Source organism: Raphanus sativus, chromosome 4, assembly GCF_000801105.2.
Source record: "Raphanus sativus cultivar WK10039 chromosome 4, ASM80110v3, whole genome shotgun sequence".
Lineage (NCBI taxonomy): Eukaryota > Viridiplantae > Streptophyta > Magnoliopsida > Brassicales > Brassicaceae > Raphanus > Raphanus sativus.
Window position 1 is genome coordinate 45,145,448 of NC_079514.1, and position 26,732 is coordinate 45,172,179.

Below are 26,732 nucleotides of genomic sequence, written 5' to 3' on the forward strand. Positions count from 1 at the left end.
TGTTTATATCAAACTACTTATAGCGGTACAACTATAAGTACATTTATAATTGTTCATATATAGATAAAAGAATATAATATCCGATCTCAATTTATTGGGCCAATGACATAAGTTTTGTAGAAAAAGTAAACTAGTTAAGACACGTCAACGTGTCCACAATACAATCACAAATTAGTGCATACACTCAACTATGCTTTCAGAGCATTCTATTTTAAAAAAATCGAAATTCCAACTACTAGCATTACTTTTACAACAAGAAAAGCTTAGATCGAGTTAGATTCACAGACATCGTTCCCTATGCATTTAATAAGAGTGACAACAAAATGGTTGGGAGGTTTACCCAATTAAAGACTTTAGGTGCTACATTACCTTCATAAATATACGGTTGGGTTTATCTCTTCTCCATATACTTCACTATTAAACTTCGCTCACGCATACTAAATCAGTAAATCCTTACAATACGCAGCATGTGCACATTAGAGAAGCGCGGAGATCTCTTTCTCCTAACCCTAACCGGCGACGACGAGCACAGATTCCACCCCGACACGATCGCTTCCGTTCTCTCACTTCTCGAACAAGCCAAATCTCAATCCACACGTGGTTCCGTCCTCATCACCACAGCTCAAGGAAAATTCTTCTCTAACGGCTTTGACCTTGCCTGGGCCCAAGCCGCTGGATCCCAAACCGGGGCAGTAAACCGGATGCACCAAATGGTCGAATCCTTCAAACCTGTGATAGCAGCACTCTTCGAGCTCCCAATGCCGACCATTGCCGCCTTAAACGGGCACGCTGCGGCCTCCGGGCTGATGTTTGCGTTGAGCCATGACTACGTTTTTATGAGGAACGACCGCGGTGTTTTGTACATGAGCGAAGTGGATCTTGGGCTGCCGTTACCTGACTACTTTGCGGCAATGTTCGCGGCCAAGATCGGGACGAGTATTGCGAGGAGGGAGCTGTTGCTGAGCGGGAAGAAGATCAAAGGAGAGGAAGCGGTGGCTTTGGGGATCGTTGACTCTGCGGCGCATGATAGTGTGGAAGGCGTTGTGGAGGCTACGGTGAGCCTTGGAGAGAGTTTGGCGGCTAAGAAATGGAATGGTGAAGTTTATGCGTCAATAAGAAAGAGTTTGTATCCGGGGCTTTGTGCGATGCTGAGTTTAACGGCCAAGATCGCTGCAAGTCCTTAATCTTTAGTGTCTTCTTAATTAAGCGGCAACTTTTTGTAAAATGCATTCCAACAGATTTTACAAAAATGATAAGAAAAATAAGAAATGTAACACTTATGTTTTTATATCCTTTATATAATATTTGATAAGCACTACAACATTTTGAAAAAACATTTGAAATATGACAAGTGTTACCACTAAAATTATTCTTATAATCATTAGAAAAAAGTTGTTTCATGTGAACATATACTATACTTCTTATTAAAATATTTATATAATTAATTATTATTGCTCTTCATTTTTTTCTTAAATAAAATATACGGAATTATATATATATATATATATCACAATTAATGATTTGAATTAAAGTTTTGATAACAATTTTTGTATTCTCTATCATTTTATATAATTTTATATTATTAAAATAAATTAAAAATCACACTAACCATATAATAAAAATTTAAAATTTTTTGTGTATGTCTTGTAAAAAATATTTTTGTATATTTATATTTATAATTTTTATAAAAGACTATATATTATTAAACTGTTCAAAGTCCCACAATGAAATTTTTATGATTAATGTTTAATTTTTTTTAATAAAAAATACAAATGATTATAAAACCATATAATATGAAATATTATTTACTATATTTTCAAATTAAAAATATATTTTTTATTATTTTTAAATTAAACTATTTACCATATAAAATACGTAAATATTTTAATTTTGATATTTTCATCGGAAAATTATTGAGAACCTATTATTTTAATTTCAAAATTTGCATTTGATTTTTAAAAATGATTATAAATTACTAAAACTATTAAACGTCATAAAAATATCAATAATTTAAAATCTTTGTTATAAAAAGGTACAAATGAACTTCATGTTGGATAATTTAAAGACTTGTGGAGCAAGTTAAATACAAAAAAATAGAAAATAGAAAAGAAAGTTTACTATTTAGATTAGGTATGTATTTTCATATTCAACATGTAAAAAGAAAATTTATTTCATATAAATAGATCTCATGGAGAGTTATTCCATAAGATCTAAGTGAATCATTGAGCAAGACCTAGACCTAAATTCTTGAAAGGACTTTCGAGACACAAGTACACCCAAATTATAGCGTCACTTGAGCAAGACCTAGACCTAAATTCTATAGGTTTTGAATATATAGTTGGAAGGCTAAAGGTATATGAAAAGCATGTATGGAAGAAACTAAGAAAATACTAAGGGAAGCTTATGTTTCTGAATAACGATCAATATAGTCATGGGGACCACGAAAATTTTTGTGGTAAAGGTAGATAACAAAATGGTATAGGCAGAGGTCAAGGACGGTTCAACAACAAGAACCATGTATTACACACCAAAGACAAAATCTTAAAGAAGGATCGTCCAAAGGTGATACGTTGGAGATGTGACAAGCCAGTTCACTATGTAACTATCTATACTAAAAAAGCCAACAAAGAATCAGAATCCCACCTTCTTTTACTGTTCGTTTGCGGCATGCATGTACATGTGTTAGTCCTCTCTCCTATATATTCTCTAATAGATTTCCGTCTCATATTCTTTTCTACTTTTTTCTCATCTTCTCCTCTGATTTTCCTTCTTCTTCCCTAACTTACGAAACACATCTTCTCTGTTTTTAATTTTATTCCCTAATTAACCCTATTTCCTCACCTCCTACTTGTCTGTAGAATTGTCAGAATCCCACCTTCTTTATTGTTCGTTTGCGGCATGCATGTACATGTGTCAGTCCTCTCTCCTATATATTCTCTAATAGACCTATGTCTCTTATTCTCTTCTACTTTTTCTCATCTTCTCCTCTGATTTTCCTTCTTCCCTAACTTACGAAACACATCCTCTCTGTCTTTAATTTTGATCTATAATTATTATACAAAATTCTATTATTTTATATCCATTTCACTTTTAATTTTCACCATCTATACATTTGCGGCTTTAAATCTCCTTATGGATACGACGTTGATGGAGTTTCTTCCTAAAATAGGGAAATTGTTAAAGACTGAAGCTGAAGACAAAGAGAAGGCGAGTGAATTTGTGATGTTCTTTTTTTTTGTTTAAAGGTTTATGTGAAACGAGAACGATGAAGAAGAAGCCTTTAACAGCTGATTTCTTGAAATTGTTTTCCGTTGTCGATAACTTCTATGTTAGTGTTATTATATAGATTATCTGATATTATTTAAATTTCAACAAAATTTCTGTTTTATTTCAATATTGAGAATACATGTTTTGTTAGTTGTTACAAACACGTACCACAAATTGTAAACGGTTAGTAAGTTGTCAAATGATTCTATACAAAATTTGTTAGTTGATACATTGTTGGGACATGTTTTACTAGCATATATTTTATTTATTATTTGATACATATTTTTGTTAGATGTTACAAGATGTAGGACCAAAGATACATTATTCAGTAGTATGTATGTTATTAATTCTTTAAACATCAGACACATAACTATAGTTTGTTAACAAAACATGTAGTTTTTACATGGTTTGGATACATGACCTGTTAGATAATACATTGTTTTGGATACATGTTTTGTTAGTTGATAAGTTAGTTATATCTGATATTTATTTTGTTAGTTGATACGGGTATTAACATTTACTTATGACCAAAGAATGAGTATTCACTAGTATGTATGCTATTGATTTTTTAACATCAGACAAATAATTATAAGTTGTTAACAAAACATGTAGTTATATGGTTTCATAGATGTTACATGGTTTGGAACTTTAGATACGTAACCTCTTATATGATACATTGTTCTGGGTACATGGTTTGTTAGTTGATAAATTAGTTATTATATGATACTTGATTTGTTATCTGATATGTGATTTTGAAGTCAAAAATTAACATTTACTATTATGTATGTTATCTTTTAACTCTAGTTTAAAGCCAAACTTTTGATGATATTCTCTTCTTCTTTATCTTGTTTTTGGTCACCATTTCCCAATATTTGAATTTCTAACAACATTTTTTTAACCCCAAACATTTGGTAAATCCTTTTGGCCACCATTTGTCTTAAATTAAAGTTAAAAAGTAAGAATTTTAGAATAAGTGCCAAAAATAAGAGTGATGAATTTATATGGAAGTTTCGATTTGTCGATCAGACTGAATAAATTCGAGAACTAAAATTGTATTATGAAGAAGAAAAAAAAAGAAATGAAGTGTATATGGTTGCAAGAAACTACATGTAAAATGAAAAAAAAAAAAGATAAAAGAAAAATAACGAAGTTGGAAGAAATAGAATATTAGAGGAAAGAAAATATTGTAGGAAAGAGAGTGTTAGAAAAAGAGAGATTTATTTGGAAAGAGAATGTCAGAAAAAAAAGAAATAGCGACAGTCTGACTTTTCTGCGATTCTCTGCAACGAATGGAATATTGTGTTAGATGGAGAAGTGTGTTTTCGTCAAATGTGGAACACAATTGTATGGTCTGGACCTCAACCGTCACTCGGTGTATAAGTCTCTAATTTCACCGTCTATTATGGGTAGTTAACTAAATCTCCCTATATTTTAAGTATTTTTGATGTTTTGAGTAAATTTTTATCTATTTTAGACATTTAATTTGAATATTTGTATATATTTTCAAGTATTTTAGAGAACTTAAAAGTATCTTATATATTTATATGCTTTATATAAATTAAATCTAAAAATAATTAATATACTTAAGTATATATATATATATTGATACATTTGGATACCTGAAATTCTTCTGTTCGGGTTTGGTTTTGGTTCCAAAAATACCAAAATTTCGAATTTTTTTGGATATTTTATTAATTTTGGTTCGAATTCGGTTTCTTAATAAGTTTATACTTTTATTTTACAACTTTAAGATCGGAAAGTACATATGATACAACTATAATAAAAATAATATTTTGGTATATTATTTATGTATTTATATTGTTTATTTGATCTTTGTATTCATTTTGTGTTCTTTTAAAAGAAATGAACAACTGTAGACACAGAAAACCACGAAGGCCAGAAACTCAGCTAGTCAAATTATTCAACAAATTGGTGCGAAACATATTATTTTCAATCGGACAAAATATAAATTAATATACCAGACAAAGGACTGGAAGAGTGGCTAAGAATGAGTCAGAATTATTTGTGAAAGCACTATATTTAATCTCTGTTTGTTCGACTGAAAGGAATATGTTTCTCACCAATTTGTTTGAATAATTTGACTAGTTGAGTTTCTAGATTTGGTGGCTCTCTGTGTTTGTTTCATTTCTTTGAAGATGTGATAGATAGTATTTTGACAAAACGCTTGTTATATAAGTGAAATCCAATTAAAGTTATTTTGAAACCATCGTCTATCACGATTTTATTATCTACCATAATTCTTCTGATCGCTAACAGAATTTTTTTCTTTCTGAAACTGATCGCTAAAAGATTTTCTTAACCCTTCCTATTATTTCTAATAAATAAATATTGTTAATAGAACATAATAAAATCTGTTTTTTCAAAAAAAAAAAAATCGGTGAAAAAATAAATCTTTTTTATTAACCTGAAAATATCTTGAATTTTTTTTTTTTTTTTGGGGCAACTATATCTTGAACCTATAAAATAAATCTCGACGGGGCTATGCAGTTTTCGCTACAACTGTCGCTCAAAAGTTTGCAAGAAAGACACGGTTTGGGGGTTAACTGTGTTATGGCTATCTATAGGAATTTGATTGAACCGCCTTCAAAATAAAATACTAGTACATATATAAATATACTTCCTACAAAGATGGACCCGTACCTCTGTTATATAGCTAAACATTGAAACAATCCTTAGGGAACACATCACTAAAAAGAAAGGGTCAACGAAAGATTATTCCGGGATAAACTTATAGGCAAAAAGACACGGATATAACGGAAATCAGTCGGTCTAACAAAGCCAATACAGCTATTTTTCCTCTTCAACTCTTTGAGTGTTGACCGTATCCCAGCCGTGTATGTTAGTCAACATGTAGTGTCCCATTTTTTGCTATATATTAACTTCACACAAAACATCACACGCCACAACAAATCTCCTCCAAGACAAAACTCTTATCCCGACAACATTCACGAATATCTCTCCATATGGCCTCGACAATGGCAGAAACAAGCAGTTCAACCGTCAGAGACGAGCGGCCATCTAACAAACTACAGAGACGGCTTCCGTCTTTGAAGATAGAGATTACGCCCGTTACTTCGTGGAACGTAGCCATTCCTCTGCTGTCTCCGCTCGCTTCTTCCCCCAAATCATCGTTCGACCAATCTGCTGTTGTTCTGTGTCAGAACCAGGCTGTGAAACCAGCGCATGAGGTGAAGAAGACGCCAGTTTTGAAGAAGTGGCAGCATCCGGCGTCGCCGTTCTGCTACGACCAGACGACGCTTGTCCAACCGTTCATCTCGGTATAGAAAGGTTTATATTGGTAGATTGAGCAATCCAATGCTCATTCTGAAGCTTGTTCGTGTGTCAACGCACGTTTAACTGTTTTCACCTTTTGTAAATCTAACAAATCAGAATGTTCTCTTTTACTCCCTCAATTTCAAATTAATTCATGTTCTAGGATTTTCACAAAACACATTAAAACTTAGTTATTAATGCATAGTTTTCTGTAAATTTCTATTTTTTTATATTTTAAACCAATAAAATTTCAAGAAATGCAATTAATATTTTTGAAATATATCATTTTTGATTATTAATTGATAAAAATACATTGAAAATATAAAAATACATTTTTTTTGAAACAATTCTTCCCCCTATAACATATATCTTTCTGAAATGAAAGGAATAATATATAAGGGATATTTGTTGTTTTCCAATAACATTAACCAGTCAAAAGACACATTCACGGATACCGTTTACATTAATCAGAATGTTCTCTTTTATTATATAAGGGACTTTTCTTATAATATTTTGAATAGATATTTAAATGGACACCGTTTTTCCTCCGGCTCCATCCATGTACCGTGGTTTTCATTCATCGATGGATTTATATCTACTATAATTTAATAGGGAAAATATTATTTAAATCATTAACTTGAAAATTTGATTCAAAAATAAAGCATCAATTTTCGGTAAATTGAAAAAACACTTAACTTTTATTAACAATTTATTTTAAATATAAACTTTCGTTAACTATATAATTTCTCGTCTTTCGTTAGTTAAAAGTTACAGTTGACTCACAGTATGTTTAAATGGTTTTTAAAGTTAATATATTTTTTGGTATAAATATAAATCACAACTTTTGTCAAAAAAATTAGAAATTGACTTTTAGTATAAACTGTTTTGTAAGTATAATTTTTTTGTCAGGTAACTATAAAATTTTATAAATATAGATATTGAATAACTAAAAATAGTAAAAATTTAATTATTTTTTCCAAATAAATTTAAATACTTTTAATTTCTATTCTAAAATTTAATTAGTTAACATGTCATTAGTTTAATAATTATTCATTAGTGATTATAAAGAAATTTTAATATTATTTACAATAATTATGTCACTTTTAACTATTCATATAGTCATAATTGGATTATGGTTCATAATTTTTAGATTGTTTGTAAATATTAATATTTTTTGAATTCTCGCAAGAATAAAACTAAGGGTATATATATTCTTCATTATTTTAATTAGGTAACAATATTTTGAATCTTAACAGTTTTTCGTTAGGCTTATTTTTCATCAAAATGCAGAAGGAATCTTAGTAAACATTTATAGAGATTATATAAATTTTGTTTTGGATAATTTTTTTCGTTTGAGATAAAAGGTTAATTAACATCTGATTACCAAATGTTTTGACGGTAAAACTATAAAACATAATCCAAATAAAATTATACTAATAGTTACAAAATTTTATCTAAATAACCATAAAAAGTGCTTCATTTTAAGTAAATTCTCAATTATTGATATGTTAACTAATTATTTTAGAATATAAAAAACAATAGAAATATTTACTTTGAGAAATGAAAACTTTTCTATTTTTGGTTTGAATTATTTCTTATTTATAAACTTATTATTGGTGTTATAGTTATTTAATATATATTTTCAATATTAAAAATTCAATATTTTAGAAACAAATTGTTGATTTATAGTTGTGCAAAAAAATACATTAACTTTAAAATTCAATTTGGCATATTGTTAGTCAACTATAACTATTGATTAACAAAAATTTATGATTAAAATGACTTGTCAATAGAAGTTGAGTGTTTTTTTTGTCTACCGAAAAATTAGTTTTTATTTCAACCAAATTTAAAAGTTAAAGTTTTAAGTGACATTTTCCCTAATTTAGTACTCCGAATCAGGAGTTATATTAAATAAGTGTGAAAAGACTGTAACAAGACTTTTGTGGTTGAATCTCCTATATATTAATTAAGAAACAGTGTTCAAGTTACAACTTATAGTACAATGGTGATGTGTTAGTCTCTTAGCCTCTCTCACAATCGTAGTGAAACAATCGCACTTGGACCAACCAACTTTATATATACTATTGGCGTGTTATTTTTATAGAAGGAGGGGTCGTCGCAAATGCGGACCCAAAGGGGAGGGGGGTCAACTGACACCCCTTAAATATAAGAAATTAATGTTTCAGATTTAAAATGTAATCAGCTTCAGCTCAAATGGTTATCTTATCTTAACTTGATACACTTAATCCGAGTTCGATTCCCTTCATTTCACCCAACTAGGCCTGGGCTTTCGGTGTACCATTCAGGTTCGGGTCGGGTGAAACAGGTAATCGGTCTTTCGGATCTGAGGACAGAAACACCATTCGGTTTATTTGTTTTTTTCGGTACGGTATCAGTTCAGAAGTCTTCGGGATCGGTTCAGTTCGGAGGAGGATTACAAGATCCGTGAAAATCCAAAGTATAAATGGTTCTGGTTCGAGTCCGTTTATTGTAACCAAAGTAACCGAAACAAAAAATACCCAAAATTAACTTAACAAACTTAAACATCTGAAACTGAAAACAAATTCAACTTGTTCAAATAACAACCAAATTCAAAGATACTTAAGTTTTGAGCACAACCAGAACATAAGAACGAAAATGAAAACAAAGGCATAACAAAGTACTAAAAAAACAAGTGCAAATCACTCAAATTTCGAACATGAAGACAATCTTCTTTGAAGGACTCTGAGTCTCTTACTCCAACATTGCTGCATCTTCATTCTCTGCAAAATGGAAGTTAGAAACAATGTTTAAAATATACATTTATATTGTTAGTAATAAGAAAAATAGATTGAAGTAAGAACTAATATTGTTACCTCTTTCAAGTTTGTGATTCTTTTCAAGATCAACAAGAACTTGTGCATTTGAAGGCTGTCATATCTCCACCTCAAGATCTTGTTTCATCTGCTGCTCTGAACACATTAAAACCTCAACCATAAAATGAGTAAGACAACTCCTATGTGGTTCTAGAATCCTACCGCTGGTGCTAAAAACACTTTCTGAAGCAACTGATGACACTTGCATTGCTAAAACATCTCTAGCAATCTCAGACAACACTGGAAATCTGGTTGAGTTTGTCCTCCACCACGACAGCACATCATAATCCATTCCAACCATAAAATCTGGGTTCTCGACACTTTCTCTGAGGTAAGTCTCTAATTCATCCCTTTTCTCTCTAACCCAATCTCGTTCAGCTTATACTTGTATCTCACATCGATCCTCCTATAACCAGCACAATCATCCACTATCTCAATGTTGCTAGGCTGCTCTAGAGAAGACTGAGATTTGTTGCTAGGCTGAGATGATTGGTCATCTGGATCAAAAGGATTTCCATGTCTTACACTGTATTCTTTAAACAGACTTCTCAAGACAGTAATCAAGGACTTGTACACCACCTTGTATTCGACAATTTCTAGCCCATACAATTCCTCAAAGAACATCTTTGCAAGCTCCAACTTCTTGGTGGGATCAAAGACAGTCGCAACCATCAGCATCTTGTTCAAGTTCTTGAGACCATCCAAATACTTGTCGAACTTTTTGAACATTTCTGTTGCCTTCGACTTCAACTCAGAATCATAGCTGTCGATGAGTGCCATCAGATTTGTTGCAATGGTTACTATCTCGCCATAACACATGCGCATTGAGATAAGTTAAGGCTGATACCACCAGTGTTGAGTTGTAAAATATGACAAGAAACCAACAAAGTTTCTCGACTGCAGCCCAATCCATATGATGAGGAGGACCAACCCATGTAGAACCATTCTCTAACTCACTGAAGTAGTCGTTGTACAATTTGTGTTATGCCTCCATCTTGTCGAATGTTACCTTGAATTTCAACGCTGTTGTCAACATCAGATACGTTGAATTCCACCTTGTCTTGACGTCCAAAGGCAAGCTTCCTCTTGTGATCTTACCCGAGTCCACCTTTAGCTCAAAAGACCTCAGCCTATTTGTAGTGATCTGACATAGACAATAGCGTTGCGGATAGCAGCCACATTCTGGTCTATCTCTGCCATTCCATCCCTCACAATCAAATTTATTATGTGAGCACTACACCTCATGTGCAAGAAATCACCATGTAAGACAAGAGACTACTCAGACACTAAGGCAAATGCATTATGGAACTTCCTTAACGCAGAACTATTCACAATAGCATTGTCAACAGTAATACGAAAGACCTTCTAAATTCCTCATTCAGCCAAGCAATCTAGCAAAACATTAGCTATAGTCTGACTTTTGTGATCCGTGATGTGCTTGAAGCCTATTATCAGTTTTTTCAAGCGCCACAAAGCATCAATGTAGTGCACTGTGGTCACCATGTAACTAGCACCTACAAAGAAAATTATACAATGTTAGTAAATGATAGAAGACGTTGCTAATGAAAAAAATAATAAGTATGTGTAATATGTATAACCTGTTGTTTGGGAAACCCGTATATCAGTAGTGATGGACACACGTTGCTTATTGCATAAGAACATCTCTTCAATGCCTCTTTCTTCTCCACATACATCTTTACGATGTCTTTAGATGAGGTCCTTCTTGAATGAGGAGTGTACAGCATTGCCTACAAACATATAAATCAGAGACATAAATCTAATGATTGTATTGAAACATGTAAACAGCAAACGCTAAAGGAAACATATAAGGAAATCATACCTTTTTACAAAAATGCTTACATGCCACACTATCAACAAACGCTAAAAGCAATTGTCTCAACAGAATCATCTCATTTGTGGCTTCTCTAAAAACAGTTTCAGAAAGCTTACATGTCTTGAGCTTCCCATCATCACCAATACTTTTTTGTTTCTCTTTTTTGCTAGTTAACCACATTTGATGATTTTTGCAGATTTCAAGATGCTTCTTCAGGTTTGTGGTCCCTGATGTGGTGAGAAACGAGTATTCCTTCTGGCAATAGTTGTATAAACACATGTCTCTGTCCTCCTTAGTTCTTGTGTAATGATCCCATAATTCTGATCTTGTTAGGAGGAGCCGATTCATTCTCTAGAAACCCAACATCTCACTTCTTTGATTCTTGGTTAATGAAATTGCTGACTCTCATGTTCAGATGTAGGACTGGAGCTAAAGGATAGACTGGTTGAAGTTTATTCTCTTTATTTTTCTTTAAAAAAATCAAAACACATTATACATTTGAATTAACGTATTCTAAACTCTCTTTTATTGTATATATATGAATCCTTCTAATTTTTAACATTTAGTTTAATAAAATTTCATATATTGCATAGATTATTGGAACTCCCTTTATAAAATCTTCTTTGTCTAAAGAAGCGAATGTGTTCATACCGTATTTTTGTCGAGGTAAGATTGAGTCTAGTTCTCCTTCTGTTCTTAAAGTTTTAATTTCTTTGATTTTGAAAGCTTCTTCTTTTCTTTATCATCATGTTTTTAGTTTTGAAGGGAATCAACTTCTGTTACTCATTAAAACTCTGTTAAGAATCCGAGAGTTTGGATTGTACTTTAGTAATATTAGTTCAAAATCGAATAACTTGAAGCTTTCATTACGAAAATATTTCCACAAGATTTTGTCACTATTTCGCTGAAGCTTTCCACCGAAGGTCATATCTAGTAGTCTGAAGTAAGGTGCTTTCAGATGAAGTAAAGAGGAATTTGCAGATGGAATCAAGTGTAGCAGTAGAAGTTTGGCGATTCCTTACAGAAAAGCAGTGGACGAAGCCACATATAACACGTGCTGTCAATGTAATCAACATTTATCTCTGTACTTTTTGCCGACTTCTTTGGACGAAATGTAATATTAAAATTGGGCTTGATTCTGAGCTTGTATGAAATTTGGCCTTTGAGCCTTAGTAAAAGTTAACAAAAAAAACAACCAAGCAAGAAGATACTGCCAACACCAATTGTTACTTATCGACGAGGAAGCAAAAGAGTGATAAAAGTAACAAGGACGTAACAAGCAAAAGAGTGATAGAGGTAACACAAGGACAGAGCATAAAAACCCCAAATGAAGGAACATAGATAGAAACAGTTTAAAAGAAAGAGAGATAGACAACGCAAAACAAACTCAAAGTCTTTCAAAGCACAACAAAACCCTTCAATCAGCTTGTAATCTTCCACTTATACACACTACTTGGAAGCTTTCTTTCGCCCCTTAGGTCAATAGGGTTGTCTCCACCAAATAAACTTTGCAAAAGCCACACAGATTTCACAAAGCAAACTGGATGAGGATCTACTAAGACTAGCTTGCAATTTCTTGAACTCAAAGCATGATCAAGCGCATCACACATGTTGTCTGGGAATCTTTCTGTGATCACCACTACGGTTGATCTTGATGTTTGGGGTCTGTCCAGTGCCCATAAAAAAATGTCCTTAATCACTTTCTTATTAGTCCCTCATCTTTATCACCTGAAACCATATATAACAGACAGATTTATCTTTAGAAAAAGAGAAAGCAGACAGAGTTAAAGAAGTGGGGGAGTATTCACCACTCGGTACAAAGGTGACGGGAAAGGAACAACCACATGATAAGTGATCATAGAATGCGATGTTCCTCTTCTTGCCATAAACAATGACTGACTTGATTCCAGTGGAAAGAGTCTCCATGAGACAACAAATAAAAATGTTAGGATGTAGACCACCAGGAACTGGGTAGTCCTCCACGTTCCAGAAAATTCCTGTATGATTATCTACAAGGTTTCACAAAAAGGATATAAATTGACAAGATTAAATAAACAACTATAACATATGAACAAAAAATGACTAGTCTACCGTGGCTCCAACGAGAGATATCATTCTGAATCATATTGATTTTGTGCCGTGAGTAGTTGGCTCGGCTGATAGGTTTCCTCCCAGCAAGTAGTTCATCCAAATGCCACTCCAAGCTTCCAGGAGGGAGCATTGGTGGTGTTGCTTCTTCAGCATGGGCAATGAAAATACTGTAGCCTTTTGATTCCAAATCACAAAGAAGACGCAAAAGCTCCGTTTCGTGTGAGATTATTTTGGAGATTACCATCAAGTTGGATGGTGCAGGATTGTGCAATGCCCATACAAGGATGTCCGCAAGCATTGTATCAAGCTCCAGAAATGTACCGTCATCTCTTGACACTATAAGAATAAACACATTTAATTATCAAACAAAAAGAGGCGAAAAGAGAAAAGAGCAAGCTACTTAGATAAAAAAAATTAACCTCTGTTTTGTAAAGAGAAGGATCCATGCTCAAAACAGGGGCGCACGCGATTTTTCCCTTCACAATAAGCCTTGATTGATACTTCACAGCGATGTCCCTCATTAGCAAGAGCTGACTTGATTTGATCAAGATGATCAAGACTGGGGTGTTTGTCGGCAAAGTTCCAAAAGATGCCTGTTTTAGGATCTGCGAGGTTTCACAAACACACATAAACAAATTACAACAAGAGGGAGATGAGATTTTACCACGCAAGCCTTGTCTTTTACCATCTGCGGAGGCTTCACAAAACACACATAAACAAATAACAATAAGAACAACAAAAACAAAACCAGAGAGAAGAAAAGTAAAACAAGAGGGAGATTAGATTTTTTTACCACGCAAGCCTTGATTACAGGAAGCAATACTTGTGATTTCTTCTACATTTGGATAAAGCCATACAGAGCGCAGGTATTCCATCTCATGAGACACGGTTAGAAGAACAGTGTAGTCATTTGAACTCAAAGTATGAAGCGTAAGATGTCAATCTAAGTCCCACATTGGATATTAAACAAATGAAAGTCTAATATATAAAGAGATATCCAACTCTAATTAGTACGAGGCCTTTTGGGATGGAAACCAAAAGTAAATCCATGCGGGTTTGCCATTAAGACCCAAAGTGGACAATATCGTACTAATCGGATAAATAGAGTTGGACATGGGCTTTCACAATCCCAACAATTGGTATCAGAGTGGTTGACGAAGAGATGTAAAAAGACCAAAATACCCTTTAAGTAAGAACGGGTAGAAGAGGAAAAAGAAGGTCTGTTTACAGAAACGTCATAAGATCATGGAACCTGTGATGTTGTGGGACAAACATATTCTCAAAGGATTGAGATGTTAAGGAAGATACATTCTTAAAGGAAACCCTGCAATCCGCTAAAGGAAATACACAAGAGATGAGTTGTGGTCCTTAGTTTGAGGGGGAGAATGTGAGATGTCAATCTAAGTCCCACATTGGATATTAGACAAATGAAAGTCTAATATATAAAGAGATGTCCAACTCTAATTAGTACGAGGCCTTTTGGGAAAGAGTCCCAAAGTAAATCTATGCGGGCTTGTCATTAATGCTCAAAGTGGACAATATCGTACTAATCGGATAATATAGAGTTGGACATGGGGTTTAACAATCCCAACAATTGGTATCAGAGCAATTATAGGTAATAGTTAGTATGTGAGATGTCAATCTAAGTCCCACATTGGATATTAGATAAATGAAAGTCTAATATATAAAGAGATGTCCAACTCTAATTAGTACGAGGCCTTTTGGGATGGAAACCAAAAGTAAATCCATGCGGGCTTGCCATTAAGACCCAAAATGGACAATATCGTACTAATCGGATAAATAGAGTTGGACATGGGCTTTCACAATCCCAACATGAAGAGCTTTGGCAAACTGTCTGTTTGCTGCAATATCTGAGATCACCATCAAACAGGGTACTGTTCTAGGATAGTCCACAGGATTTAGCAGCGCCCATAAAAGAATGTCCTTTAACATCTGCTTGAATCTCGCAGTTCGATTCCCTGAAACCACCAGAGAAGACTTTTGATTTACATACATACACAACTTAAAAAAGAAAACACAATATTTACAACTCACCTGTCGGTACCATAGTGATATTGGGGAGTAACAAGTCGTCATCATCATCATCACAATAAGCCCAGACACACACTTTACCATGGTGACCTTGATTTGCAAGAGCTGATTTGACATTATGATAGATTCCATTTCGAGATATTATTTCAGGGGAGTAATCCAAGTTCCAGAAGACACCTATGTTAGGCTCAGGAGCAAACTTCATCCGTTTGTTGGGGACACTTGTGATTTGGTAGTCATCAAACCCGGGAAAAGATACCGAGCCGTCATCTTTTTCGTCAAGAGATGAAACGAGAATATTGAAACTCAGTGATTTCAAATCTTGAAGAACGCCAAGTAGTTCTGTTTCTTCTTTGATGTATTTTGAGATTACCACCAAGTTTGATGGTGCTGGATAGTAGAGTCCATATTTAAGAACATCCACCACCATATTATCAACTTCTGTAAATCCAGCTTTGCACACTACAAATATAAATATATATTTATGTAAATCAGCATAGATATATATACACTGAACTAGGTAACAAAGAGTATGGTAATTCACCTCTCTGTTGTAATACGATGTTGGAATCGTAATAGTTACAGGACAACTCATGCTCATCATCTTCTTCGCAGTAAGCCCTGACACTAACTTTACCATAAAGTCCATGCTTTTGTAGAGTTGCACTGATGTTCCCAAAAGCAATAGCATGATTAATTTTCTGAGGGATGGGACAGTTCCAGAAGACTCTGGTGTTAGCCACCTTGGGTTTGGTCATCATTCGCGTTCCGTCGAAGATATTAGGGTTACGAATATGGAGAGGTGCGGATGACAAGGGCTAGAACTCCTCCAAATAAATAAATAACTCCCACCCCGTCAGATAAATAAAATAGATATTGCATTCCATATACTGTACAAGCATAATTGACTAATTTGCAAAAATGGAAGTTCATATTTTTTTGCGGCGATCTCCTGTGTTGGAGCCTCCAGACTAATGTTGAGTAAAGCCTTTACCGCATGTGAAATAGCCTCTTCTTCCTCGGAACGTCTGCTTCCCCTCTGATGTGGATTGTACTTTTCGGAGAGTTCGTGTAATCTGAAGAAGATTCCATCTGTTGAGATGAGTATCATACGCGCGGTGTAAAGCAGCTGGAGCACTCTCTCCATATGACTGCAGGTTGGAGTCAAACCCTTGAACCTTAGAGGCCATGTCACTAAATGTTGGAGCTACAAACTTTATGAGGCAATGAGGTCATATTCTCTTGTAAGACCATTAAGAAAACCAAAGATCTTAATTGATTCCTCTATTGGTTTTCCAATGGTGCTTAAGGAGTCGCAGATTATCATGAAGTCTCTACAATAAACAAACAAGGTTTTGTCAGAGGAGGTGGGGTGAAAGCACCGTTGACAAAGCCGAAAATATTTTGACTGGACAAAAGAGACTTGAACTGGGTTTTCCATAGTAAGTAGTTGCCATCATTTATAGCTTGAATGTAGCTGGGCTCAAAACATGTATGTTGCTCAGAAACGGATGTGGGTTTAATGGATCTGCCATTCAAGCACTTGTGAAGGATTACAATGGCTCTGATGCAATGTTGAAAGAGAATGTAACAAGATTTTTTTGACTGGATATTGCATTACTTGCTTAACCTTTACAGAGATTACAATGTGTTTAAATAGACATGACCGATGGATCTAGATACTATCCTTATCTACCCAGATGTAAAGCTAGTGACTGATCACACAAGATAAATAGAGGATCAGATGGGTTTGAGAGGAACCATTGGTGCTTTGCTTTATGTTCCTCTGTTTTGTCTGCAGCTCTCGTTTTAAAACTAATACTAGATTTTGATCCGCGCTTTCAAAGCGCGGATTTATTTCCATTATTTTTTTTAAATTGACAAATATTTAGTAAATATCATATTTTCATATATTTGTTTTTTTATAAAAGCTTAAACTTTTTATCTTTCTTTATCGTGGTTCACTTTAAATGAGTATAGGTCTGAGCACAATATCCGGATCCGAAGAATCAATCCGAAACCGACCCGAAAATCAGGGTCCCGAACCGATCAGACCCGGGGTAAATATCCGAATGAGTTCTAAATTGCTATATCCAAAGAACTGGTCCCGAACCCGACCCGAACCGAGAACTGAATGAGTACCCGAAAATATCCAAAATGTGAATATATATCTAAAAATATATTTTATTAATTATATTTATAATTATTTTAACATTTTAAATTAATATTATAAGTTAACTATAGTAGTTATTTTCGGTACTGTTGAGTATTTTTGGATAAAATATGATAATTTGGATAAAAGTTTATCCAAAAAACTGTATAGAATGAATATTTTGGTTACTTTTGAGTAATTTGGATACAAAAATTTGAACCAAATCGGATACTTTGGTTACTTTGAGTACAAATAACCGAACCCGTTTTAGATACTTTGGTTATTTGGTTATTTTTCAGGTTCTTATGCATGAGAACCGAACCCACCCGGATCCGGAAATATCCGACTCGAACCCGACCCGAAATTTTATAATACCCTAATGGGGTTTAATTTCAAAACTCTAAAAACCCGATACCCAAAAAAAACCGATATGTACCCGAACGTCCAGGTCTAATGAGTATTTATGTTTAGAAAATTGAACTTTATTTTTGATGAATTAAGTTGGTATAACTCTGATAAAATTAATTTCATTATGTGGCTAATTTTTTTAATAAAAAAGTTATATACTTTTAGTAAAGATTTATACTTTTCAACGAAAAAATTCAAATTTTTTTTATGAATGCTTAAATTATATTAAAAAAAAACATAATAATTATGTGATTATTTTTTGTTCACAACACAAAATATTAAGAATGATTGAAAATAAATTATTTGAACTTGAAGAAAAAAATAAAAATTGGATCTGATTTTTTAATCGGCCCAAATAGCCCAAAAGAGATCTGATGTGGGAAGTGGGCTGGATCCAAAAAAATGGCTCAATATAGATGTGTTATTAATATTACTTGATTGCCCTTGATGAAATATGCAATGTTAGTAAATGAAAGGGTATTTTTAGTAAAAAATCCAATAAGATCCTGCTTTAATAGTATAGATTCGGCTTGGCGGGAGACTGAATAATGCAGATGGGCCAAGGTTGGTTCCTCGCCCATTGGTATGTGACTAACACTAAGCACATTAAAATTGGATTTACAAATTTATCTTTCATCTCACTTATATTAAATGATATCCATGTTTTATTGTAATTTTTATTTGTTTTAAAATATAAATAACTAGATATTTATTTTATGTTTTTAGTTTTTTTTGTTTATACTAAATGATATATTTGTAATATTTAAACATAAATTTGAATTGAAAATTAATATTTGTAGTTATAATTAAAACTACAATTAAAAGTTAATTTAAAATATTTTGATATAAACTTTAAATTTTCTAATTAAAATAATATAGAGGTGGGTCATAATTTTTCAAATTCCAGAATCTTAGCATTCCTTAAAAACAAATAATATAAATTTACAATACATAAAATATATAAAATATATAAACATATTTGGAACTAAAATAAATTTGTTAAAAAAAAAAATTGCTATTGTTGTTTGTTTCTATAGCTTGATCCGTGACTGTATAATATTTTCTTTCACTTTATTTTTTTCTTTGTACTAATGATTATATATATATATATATACATATTTTTAAATTAATATGTATTACGATGCCAAAAAAAAAAATATGTATTACATAATTTTTAATATAAAAATTTAAAACAAAAAATGTTTATTATTTTGAATAATTATATTTTATGATTTTAATCGTCAATTATATCACAGTGTAACATATAAAAAGTCTACTATTTATAACTAATTAGACTTATATTATGAAAGCGTTATACTAATAATTTATGAATAAATTATTTTATATTTTATTTATATGTTATATAAATTGATTTTGATGTGTGATTTATATTTTATTATTTCTTATTAATAAATATTAAAAATATTAATATGTTAATTAAAAATCTATTAGGAAAACTATTTTGTTTATAATTCGATGAAAGAAATCTATTATGTAAATTAGGAAAAAACATTAAATACTTAAATCTATTATTTAAATAAGGAAAAACAAAACTTCATTAAATATATGTTCATTTAATACTTAGTGGTATGTCATTGTAAATAAGATGAACAACTCATGGTTAATTCAATTTTGTATTTCTATTTTAATAATATAGATATCTTAAGCTTTTCAAAAGATGTGATCTTTACAATTTTAAAAAGAAATAGAAAAGGAAATAAAAATAATCTAGATGCATTTGGAAATGTTAAATTATGAGAGCACCATCAATGATAATGATAAGAGACCAAAAGCCAAAATTTTTTTGTCATTTATGAATTTCATTTAACTTGAACTGAAGTACTACAAACTATAAGTCTTTGGAATCCAAAACACATCCGCCATAATGGACCTTACATTTGGTAGTATAACCCAAAAACGACAACAAAAGACTAACTCCAAATCCCCATCAACCAGCATCAAAACATAGAGTACGAGTGCCAAAACAAAGAAGATATTACATTTTCTCACCATCAAAGATTTCACTTAACCACCTAGGCCCAACATAAGCTATTTATGATTGCAACCTGTTGGTGGTGATGATGCTTTGGTCAATGAGAAAAGACCCTCTATATGTTATCTTCTCTTCTTTGACCATTGTCCACTACTCTAACTTAGACAGGTTCCTTATCATTTACGAAATCTGAAAGATGGCCACACCTTTGGTCTCGGTACCATAACCACAAGAGATTCATCTTGAATTGCAAATATCACTCTATTCATTCGGTGATGCTCCATGCTCTGAATACATAGTCCAATGAGCGACATTATACCTGCTACCGGAAAATTAAGAGAAGGAGGAGGACCCTTGTCGATACAGAGTCATATGCTTAGTTCAACCAACTACACCGTATGAGCCATTGGAATTAAAATCACTCTTAAAGTTCATAAGGTATGGGAGGCGATCGAAGCTCAGAAAACAAACACGGAGAAGAACAATATGGCATTAGCTTTGTTTTTCCAGTCGATACCGGAAACTCTCATCTTGCAGGTTGGGGAGCTCGATAAAGCTAAACAAGTATGGGAGGCCATAATAACAAGACATGTAGGTGCAGATCGGGAGAAAGGAACCAGACTCAAAATTTGATGACTGAGTTTGATCGTCTTAAGATGAAAGGGACAGAGAGAATTGACGATTTCGGTGGGAAATTGTTCGAACTAGCTTCCAAGTCAGCCGCACTAGGAGTTACCATTGAAGAAGCAAAGAACGTCAAGAAATTCCTTATGAGTTTTCCAAGAATAAAATACATACATATTGTTGCATTCCCTGAGTAAGTACTTGATCTTAAGACTACAAGTTTCAAAGATATTCTAGGGCGACTGAAGGCATATGAAGAAAGATCATCTCTGAAGAAGAAGAGACCAAAGAAGATCAAGGAAAGCTAATGTACACCAATACTGAAGGACAAATAAATCGCCACCAACAAGATAAAGGAAACCACTTCCCATCGAACAGAACAATCGAGACTACAACCGTGGCTACAACCGCGACTATAACTCGGAGTCATATAGAGGCAAGGGCCGTGGAGGATGTTCCTACTACATAGGGAGAGGTCGCGGGCGTTATAGTGAGAGAGATGCATCACAGATCACATGTTTTCGATGTGATAATATAGGCCACTTTGCAGCAACCTGTCCGGATAGGTTACTTAAGTTACAAGAGACTCACGAAGGGGATAACACTGAGACACAAGAAACTGATGAGCTTATGATGCATGAAGTGGTTTTCTTAAACGAGAAGAATATTCTACTAGAGAAGTATGAGATTAATACAGGAGAAGATACTATCTGGTATCTTGATAATGATGCCAGCAATCACATGACAGGAGATCGAAGATACTTTTCTAAACTCGATAATACGATTACAGGAAAAGTACGCTTTGGTGATGACTCTCGTATAGGCATCAAAGGCAAATGAACAATTTCTTTTACATATGTCTACTTTATCCCATGATTAAAGAGTAACATTATCAGTTCCGGACACGCAACGGAAGCGGGTTGTGATATAATACTGAGAGGGGAGCAACTTACAATGCATGACCAACACAGGAAAATTCTAGTCACTGCCAAGAGGCCGAAGAACATACTGTTTAAATTATGTTTGGGAATAACACACACCATGTCTACTCCTAACCAACGGAGACGAGTCAAATAAATGGCATGCACGCCTAGGTCATGTAAATTTCAAGATGATATGATTTATGATACAGTAAGAGATTGTCTTTGGAATTTTTGAGTATCAAAAGAGAAGTATGCAGCTCCTGTTTACTCTGAAAGAAATCGCACAAGTTTCCCCCAAAGCTACAATGTATTGAGCTACAAAGACATTAGATCTTATACACGGATTATACACAGAGACCTCTGTGGAATAATAACACCAAGCACACAGAGCAGGAAGAAGTATATCTTTGTGACTATTGACGATCACACCAGGTACATGTAAAAATTATTGCTAAAGGAAAAGAGCGAGGTGTTTAGCAAGTTCAAGAAAATGAGAAACCTGGTGGAGCAAGAGACAGGGAAGAAGGTGTTTAGCGAGTTCGTATCAACATAATTCAATGCATACTTCGAGAACACAAGTATAAAATGACATTGCACCGCACCATATACACTTCAACAGAACGGTGTGGTTGAGCGAGGGAACGGAACTTTGATTGAGATGGCGATGAGTATACGTAAACATATGCATATGCCAAATTATTTTTGGGGAGATGCTATACGCCACTCAACATACCTTGTAAATCGAATGGCGACCTGAGCGTTGAAGGAGATGACACCGTACGAGCTCTACTGAAGTAGAAGACCTAATGTAGCTCACCTACGAGTTTTTGGGTGTGTCGGATACGCAAAATTGGAGGGTACGAAGTTGAAGAAACTCGACGATAGAGCACTTATTTTAGTACATCTAGGAACCGAGTATGAATCGAAGGCATATCGATTGTATGATCCAAGAATGAGGAAGATAAAAGTAAGTTGTGATGTTGTCTTTGACGAAACAAAGGGATGGGACTGGAGTAAAGAAATTTTAGAGAAACGTAACGATGGAAGCTTCACCATTACTCTTGGCAGCCACGGATCATGGTGTGACTGAGCACATAGACAAAGCGTCCTCAAGCTCAGACCAAGCCTTCAATAGCAAGGATACACAAGAAGAAGAATCGAAGGAGAAATAATGAAGTCACAGTCATTGTGAAGATCAGAGAGACAAAAAAACAAAACCGAAGTACCTTGTTTAGTATATTCTTCTGGACGAAGAATTAGGAGAATATATATTTTTGTATCTAAACAACGAATCAAGAAACTTTGGGAAGCAAAGTAGTCTAAGGAATGGACGAGACCATGTGAAGAAGAAATCGAATCCATTGAGAAGAATAAAACATGGATTATGGTGGGTCTACCATATGGAGCTAAACTAATCGGTCTTAAGTGGGTCTTTATGATCATGCGCAAATCTGATGGAAGTATTAAAAAGTTCAAAGCTCGGCTCGTTGCAAAAGGATATGTACAATGCCATGGAATTGATTTTGATGAGGTGCTCAGGTAGCAAAATCGAAAAAAATAAGACTCCTTATCAATCTAGCTGCAACAAGTGGATGGAAAGTGCATCACCTAGACGTCAAGACCACATACCTTCATGTAGAACTAAAAGAAACGTCTATGTTACATAACCTGAAGGTTTCGAGGTAAAAGGATGTGAGAATAAGGTTTATAAGCTAAACACAGCTTTGTACAGGTTGAGTCAAGTACCAAGGACATGGAACAAAAAATTGATTCAGATACTTTGCAAACTTGGTTTCAGAAAGTGCGCCAAAGAGCCCTCGGTATATCATATAGCAATAAACATAGATCTTCTTCTAGTGGCTGTGTACGTAGATGATCTATTTGTCACCGGATCCAACAAGAAGATGATTGATGTGTTTAAAGAGAACGTTTTATCCAAGTTTGACATGAGTGATCTTGGGAAACTTACATACTATCTAGGTATAGACGATGTCAATGCGGAGGAATTCACTTGAATCAGAGGAACTATTCAACTAAGATATTGGAGGATGCTGGGATGATTGTGTAATCCAGTCCATACACCAATGGAACTTGGTTTGGAGTTGTCGAAATCTGAGCATTAAGGTGAGATTGACACAACAATGTATATGAAGAATTTTGGGTGCTTGTGATACTTGTTACATACGAGACCTGGCCTATCTTTCAGTTTGGAGTTCTGAGTCGCTACATGCAGAGTCCAAGGGAATCACACGGAGTTGCCATGAAACAAGTGCTACGATACCTACAAGGGAGCATCGCGTACGGATTAGTGTTTGAGAGTTCGATGGCAAAGATACCCGAGCTCGTGGGTTATAGTGATATCAGCTATAACATTGATCCGGACGATATTAAAAGCACAACCAGTCACATGTTATATCTTGGAGAAATTCCCATTAATTAATTGGTGCTCTCAGAAACAAGATTCAGTTGCTTTATCGTCGTGTGAAGTCAAATTTATGGCTGGTACGGATGCCGCAGTACAAGCAATATGGCTTCAGGATTTATTAAGTGAGGTAACCGACCATTATAGCGAGAGAGTGGTGATTGTATCGAAAACCAATCCACAGTTGCATTAACAAAAAATCCAGTATTTCATAGGAGAAGTAAACATATACATAGGAGGTATCACTTTATTCGGGAGTGCGGGCAATTAGAAGTTGAATATGTGCATATGGAGATAAAAAAAAGGGCAGACATATTAACTAAAGCTCTTGGACGAGTTCAAGGAAATGAGAGACTACATAGGCATGAAGAATATGGAGATGAAGAACTTTAAGCTTAATGGAATATTGTTGGAATAAGCTTAAAGATAGGTTGAGAATCAAGCTTCCTAATCCTATAGAGTTCTGGTTATCTAAAAGGATTAAGAAATATCTATGTCATTTTACCTAATGATTTTAGGATTTCTAGATTTATACACAAGGAGAAGCTAATGTGTAGCATAACTTGAGAGATTAAGGTTTTTGAGATAGTTTTCTTTAAGAGTTAATAAGAAGAGTTTCTTATTTGACAGAGTTTATATTTGTGTGTTCATACGAGATTGATATCAGGTAATCTGATTTCTATATAGGGGATGTTTGTTTCATCATCTGTCATCTCCATCCAGCTGATCCATTCATATGATTCATCCAAATGATCCATCCAGATTTTATGGGATTGTTTGTTTGTCTATCTAGATGGTTCATCTAGATGAGTCATCTAAATGGACTTATGTTTGTTTCTTTATCTTTATTTTCATCCAAATGAGTTTAATAAACAAATTATTAAAACATATTTATTTTGATTTAATCAAAAGACCCTTGTTTTAAGTTAATCATATTTTATTTTCATTTTCCAATTAATTTTTCTTAATTATCTAAAATATAAAAATAGTTTTGGCGGGAATATAACTTTGTGTTTCTGACGAGGTGGGAAAAAAAATTTGGGTCTTTTACGGGAAAACGCGTTTCGCGTTTTCGATGAGAAAACATATTTTTGCGTTTTTGACAAAAAACATGTTTTAGCTTTTTTGACGAGAAAATATGTTTTGCGTTTTTGGCGGAAAATTCTTTTTCGGTTTTGGGAAAACGCGTTTTGCGTTTTTGGTGGGAATCTGCTTTTTGCGATTTTGGCAAGAAATCATGTTTTGCGATATTGGCGGAAAAACATGTTTTTGCGTTTTTGACGAGAAACCGCGTTTATGCGTTTTTGGTGAGAAACGCATTTTTTTTTGTTTTGGCAAGAAAACACGTTTATGCATTTTTAGCGGGAAATACACATTTTTGTTTTTTTGACGAAAAATCACATTTTTGCATCCTTGGGGGAAAAACGTGTCTGTGTATTTTTGGCAGGAAAATACGGTTTTTGCAATTTTGGCAGAAAACGCATTTTTGCATTTTTTTTAGGAAAGCGCGTTATTGCATTTTTGGCGGGAAAACATGTTTTGAGTTTTTAGTCGGAAAATGTGTATTTGCATTTTGGCGTTTATGGCAGGAAATGTATTTTTGCGATTTTTGCAGGAATTTGCTTTTTGCGATTTTGATGGGAAATTGCATTTTTGCGAAAAATGCATTTTTGTTTTTTTGGCAAAAAAGGCGTTTTTGTGATTTTGGCGGGAGAATGTGTTTTGTGCTTTTGATAAGAAAATATGTTTTTGTAGTTTTGGCAGGAAAATAAGTTTTGTGATTTTGATGAGAAAATGAGATTTTGTCATATTTTCGTAGTGACACAATTATATTAACTTTATATTTGTAATTTGTCAATTGTGTGAGGTTATAATAGATATTATACTATTTTGGCAAAATCATCTCCATCCAGATGGTCCAAATTGGTTCAGCCGGATAGATTTTAAAATTTGGTCTAAATTTTTGAAACTTATCTAAATGAGTCATTCAGATGAATTGCAATTTTAATTCTAAACAAACAAAACTCTCATCTCCATATAGATGACTCATCTATGAAGATGCAAGAAGAGCTTGCAGATGTCAATAGTCTTCCGTGACTAACTAGGCGACGAAGTCACTGATGCTGGAGGCATTAGTCGTTACTACATAAGGCATGCGGAGTGGTGGATTACCATGTGGATGCAAGGATATGCTGAGATGGAGAAGAATAAACTGAGGGTTTATATCTTGACGTAGTCGTTGAAGTAGTTGCTGATGCAGTGTGTGTCAGAGAGTGAACCAGGAGGCATGCAGAGTGGTAGAGACCATGTGGACGCGAGATGCTGAGCTGGCGTAGGATAAACTTGAGGAGCAAGTTTATACCATGGAGAAAAGGCAAGAGATAAACTTGGAGAGCAAGTTTATGCCTTGAGGAATAAGTGAATTCCAAGAAAAGGAAAGTGTACTTATTAATATGGAAGTTGTCCATATATCCATGTTGCCTTGGCGACTAGGGTTTCAGGAACGTGGAGATCACTATAAAAGAGCTATGGAGTCGTGGGTATTCCAATAAGACACTGGGAGCTATTATTATAGAGGAAGGGTGAAAATCTCTTAGGGTGTTCTTGGGTCGTGCTGAAGCAGTTGCTGAAGTACTGACGATGGAGAGACAAGTTTGGGTAGATTAGGAATTGTTCAGTGGCGTGTGTTAGGGTGTAACACTAGACGTGTAAAGCTAATTAAGCATAGCTTGTAATAGAGTTTACAAGGCGATTTCTAATAAAACAATTGGTGTTTGCTTGTATCTGTTTTGTCTCTTGGTTTACCTTATGCATTAA

At 33.9% G+C, this 26,732-nt stretch overlaps 3 protein-coding genes and 1 pseudogene across 5 annotated transcripts; 2 read left to right on the top strand and 2 right to left on the bottom strand.

The window, feature by feature from the left end:
• Positions 1-388: 388 nt before the first annotated feature.
• Positions 389-1,343, top strand: LOC108838809 (enoyl-CoA delta isomerase 3). The gene has a single exon (XM_018611685.2). It carries the CDS (start codon positions 468-470, stop codon positions 1,182-1,184), a length of 717 nt encoding a protein of 238 aa, XP_018467187.2. The 5' UTR covers positions 389-467; the 3' UTR covers positions 1,185-1,343.
• A 4,793-nt stretch (positions 1,344-6,136) lies between these two features.
• LOC108852651 (uncharacterized protein At4g14450, chloroplastic-like) lies at positions 6,137-6,819 on the top strand (annotated as a pseudogene).
• A 2,504-nt stretch (positions 6,820-9,323) lies between these two features.
• LOC130510844 (uncharacterized) lies at positions 9,324-11,567 on the bottom strand. 2 transcript variants are annotated; one of them, XM_057007522.1, is made up of 3 exons: positions 11,257-11,567; positions 11,015-11,164; positions 9,324-10,930 (listed from the first exon to the last, which is right to left on the bottom strand). In XM_057007522.1, exon 3 carries the CDS (start codon positions 10,239-10,241, stop codon positions 9,756-9,758), a length of 486 nt encoding a protein of 161 aa, XP_056863502.1. In that variant the 5' UTR covers positions 10,242-10,930; positions 11,015-11,164; positions 11,257-11,567; the 3' UTR covers positions 9,324-9,755. Both variants share the same exon structure in this region, with proteins under 2 accessions (XP_056863502.1, XP_056863503.1).
• An 889-nt stretch (positions 11,568-12,456) lies between these two features.
• On the bottom strand, positions 12,457-14,293 carry LOC108854212 (uncharacterized). 2 transcript variants are annotated; one of them, XM_018627722.2, is made up of 6 exons: positions 14,135-14,293; positions 14,006-14,038; positions 13,761-13,934; positions 13,342-13,677; positions 13,059-13,259; positions 12,457-12,978 (listed from the first exon to the last, which is right to left on the bottom strand). In XM_018627722.2, exons 1-6 carry the CDS (start codon positions 14,214-14,216, stop codon positions 12,947-12,949), a joined length of 858 nt encoding a protein of 285 aa, XP_018483224.1. In that variant the 5' UTR covers positions 14,217-14,293; the 3' UTR covers positions 12,457-12,946. The 2 variants fall into 2 exon arrangements, with proteins under 2 accessions (XP_018483224.1, XP_018483223.1); XM_018627721.2 differs by having other exon boundaries at positions 13,761-13,946.
• Positions 14,294-26,732: the final 12,439 nt, after the last annotated feature.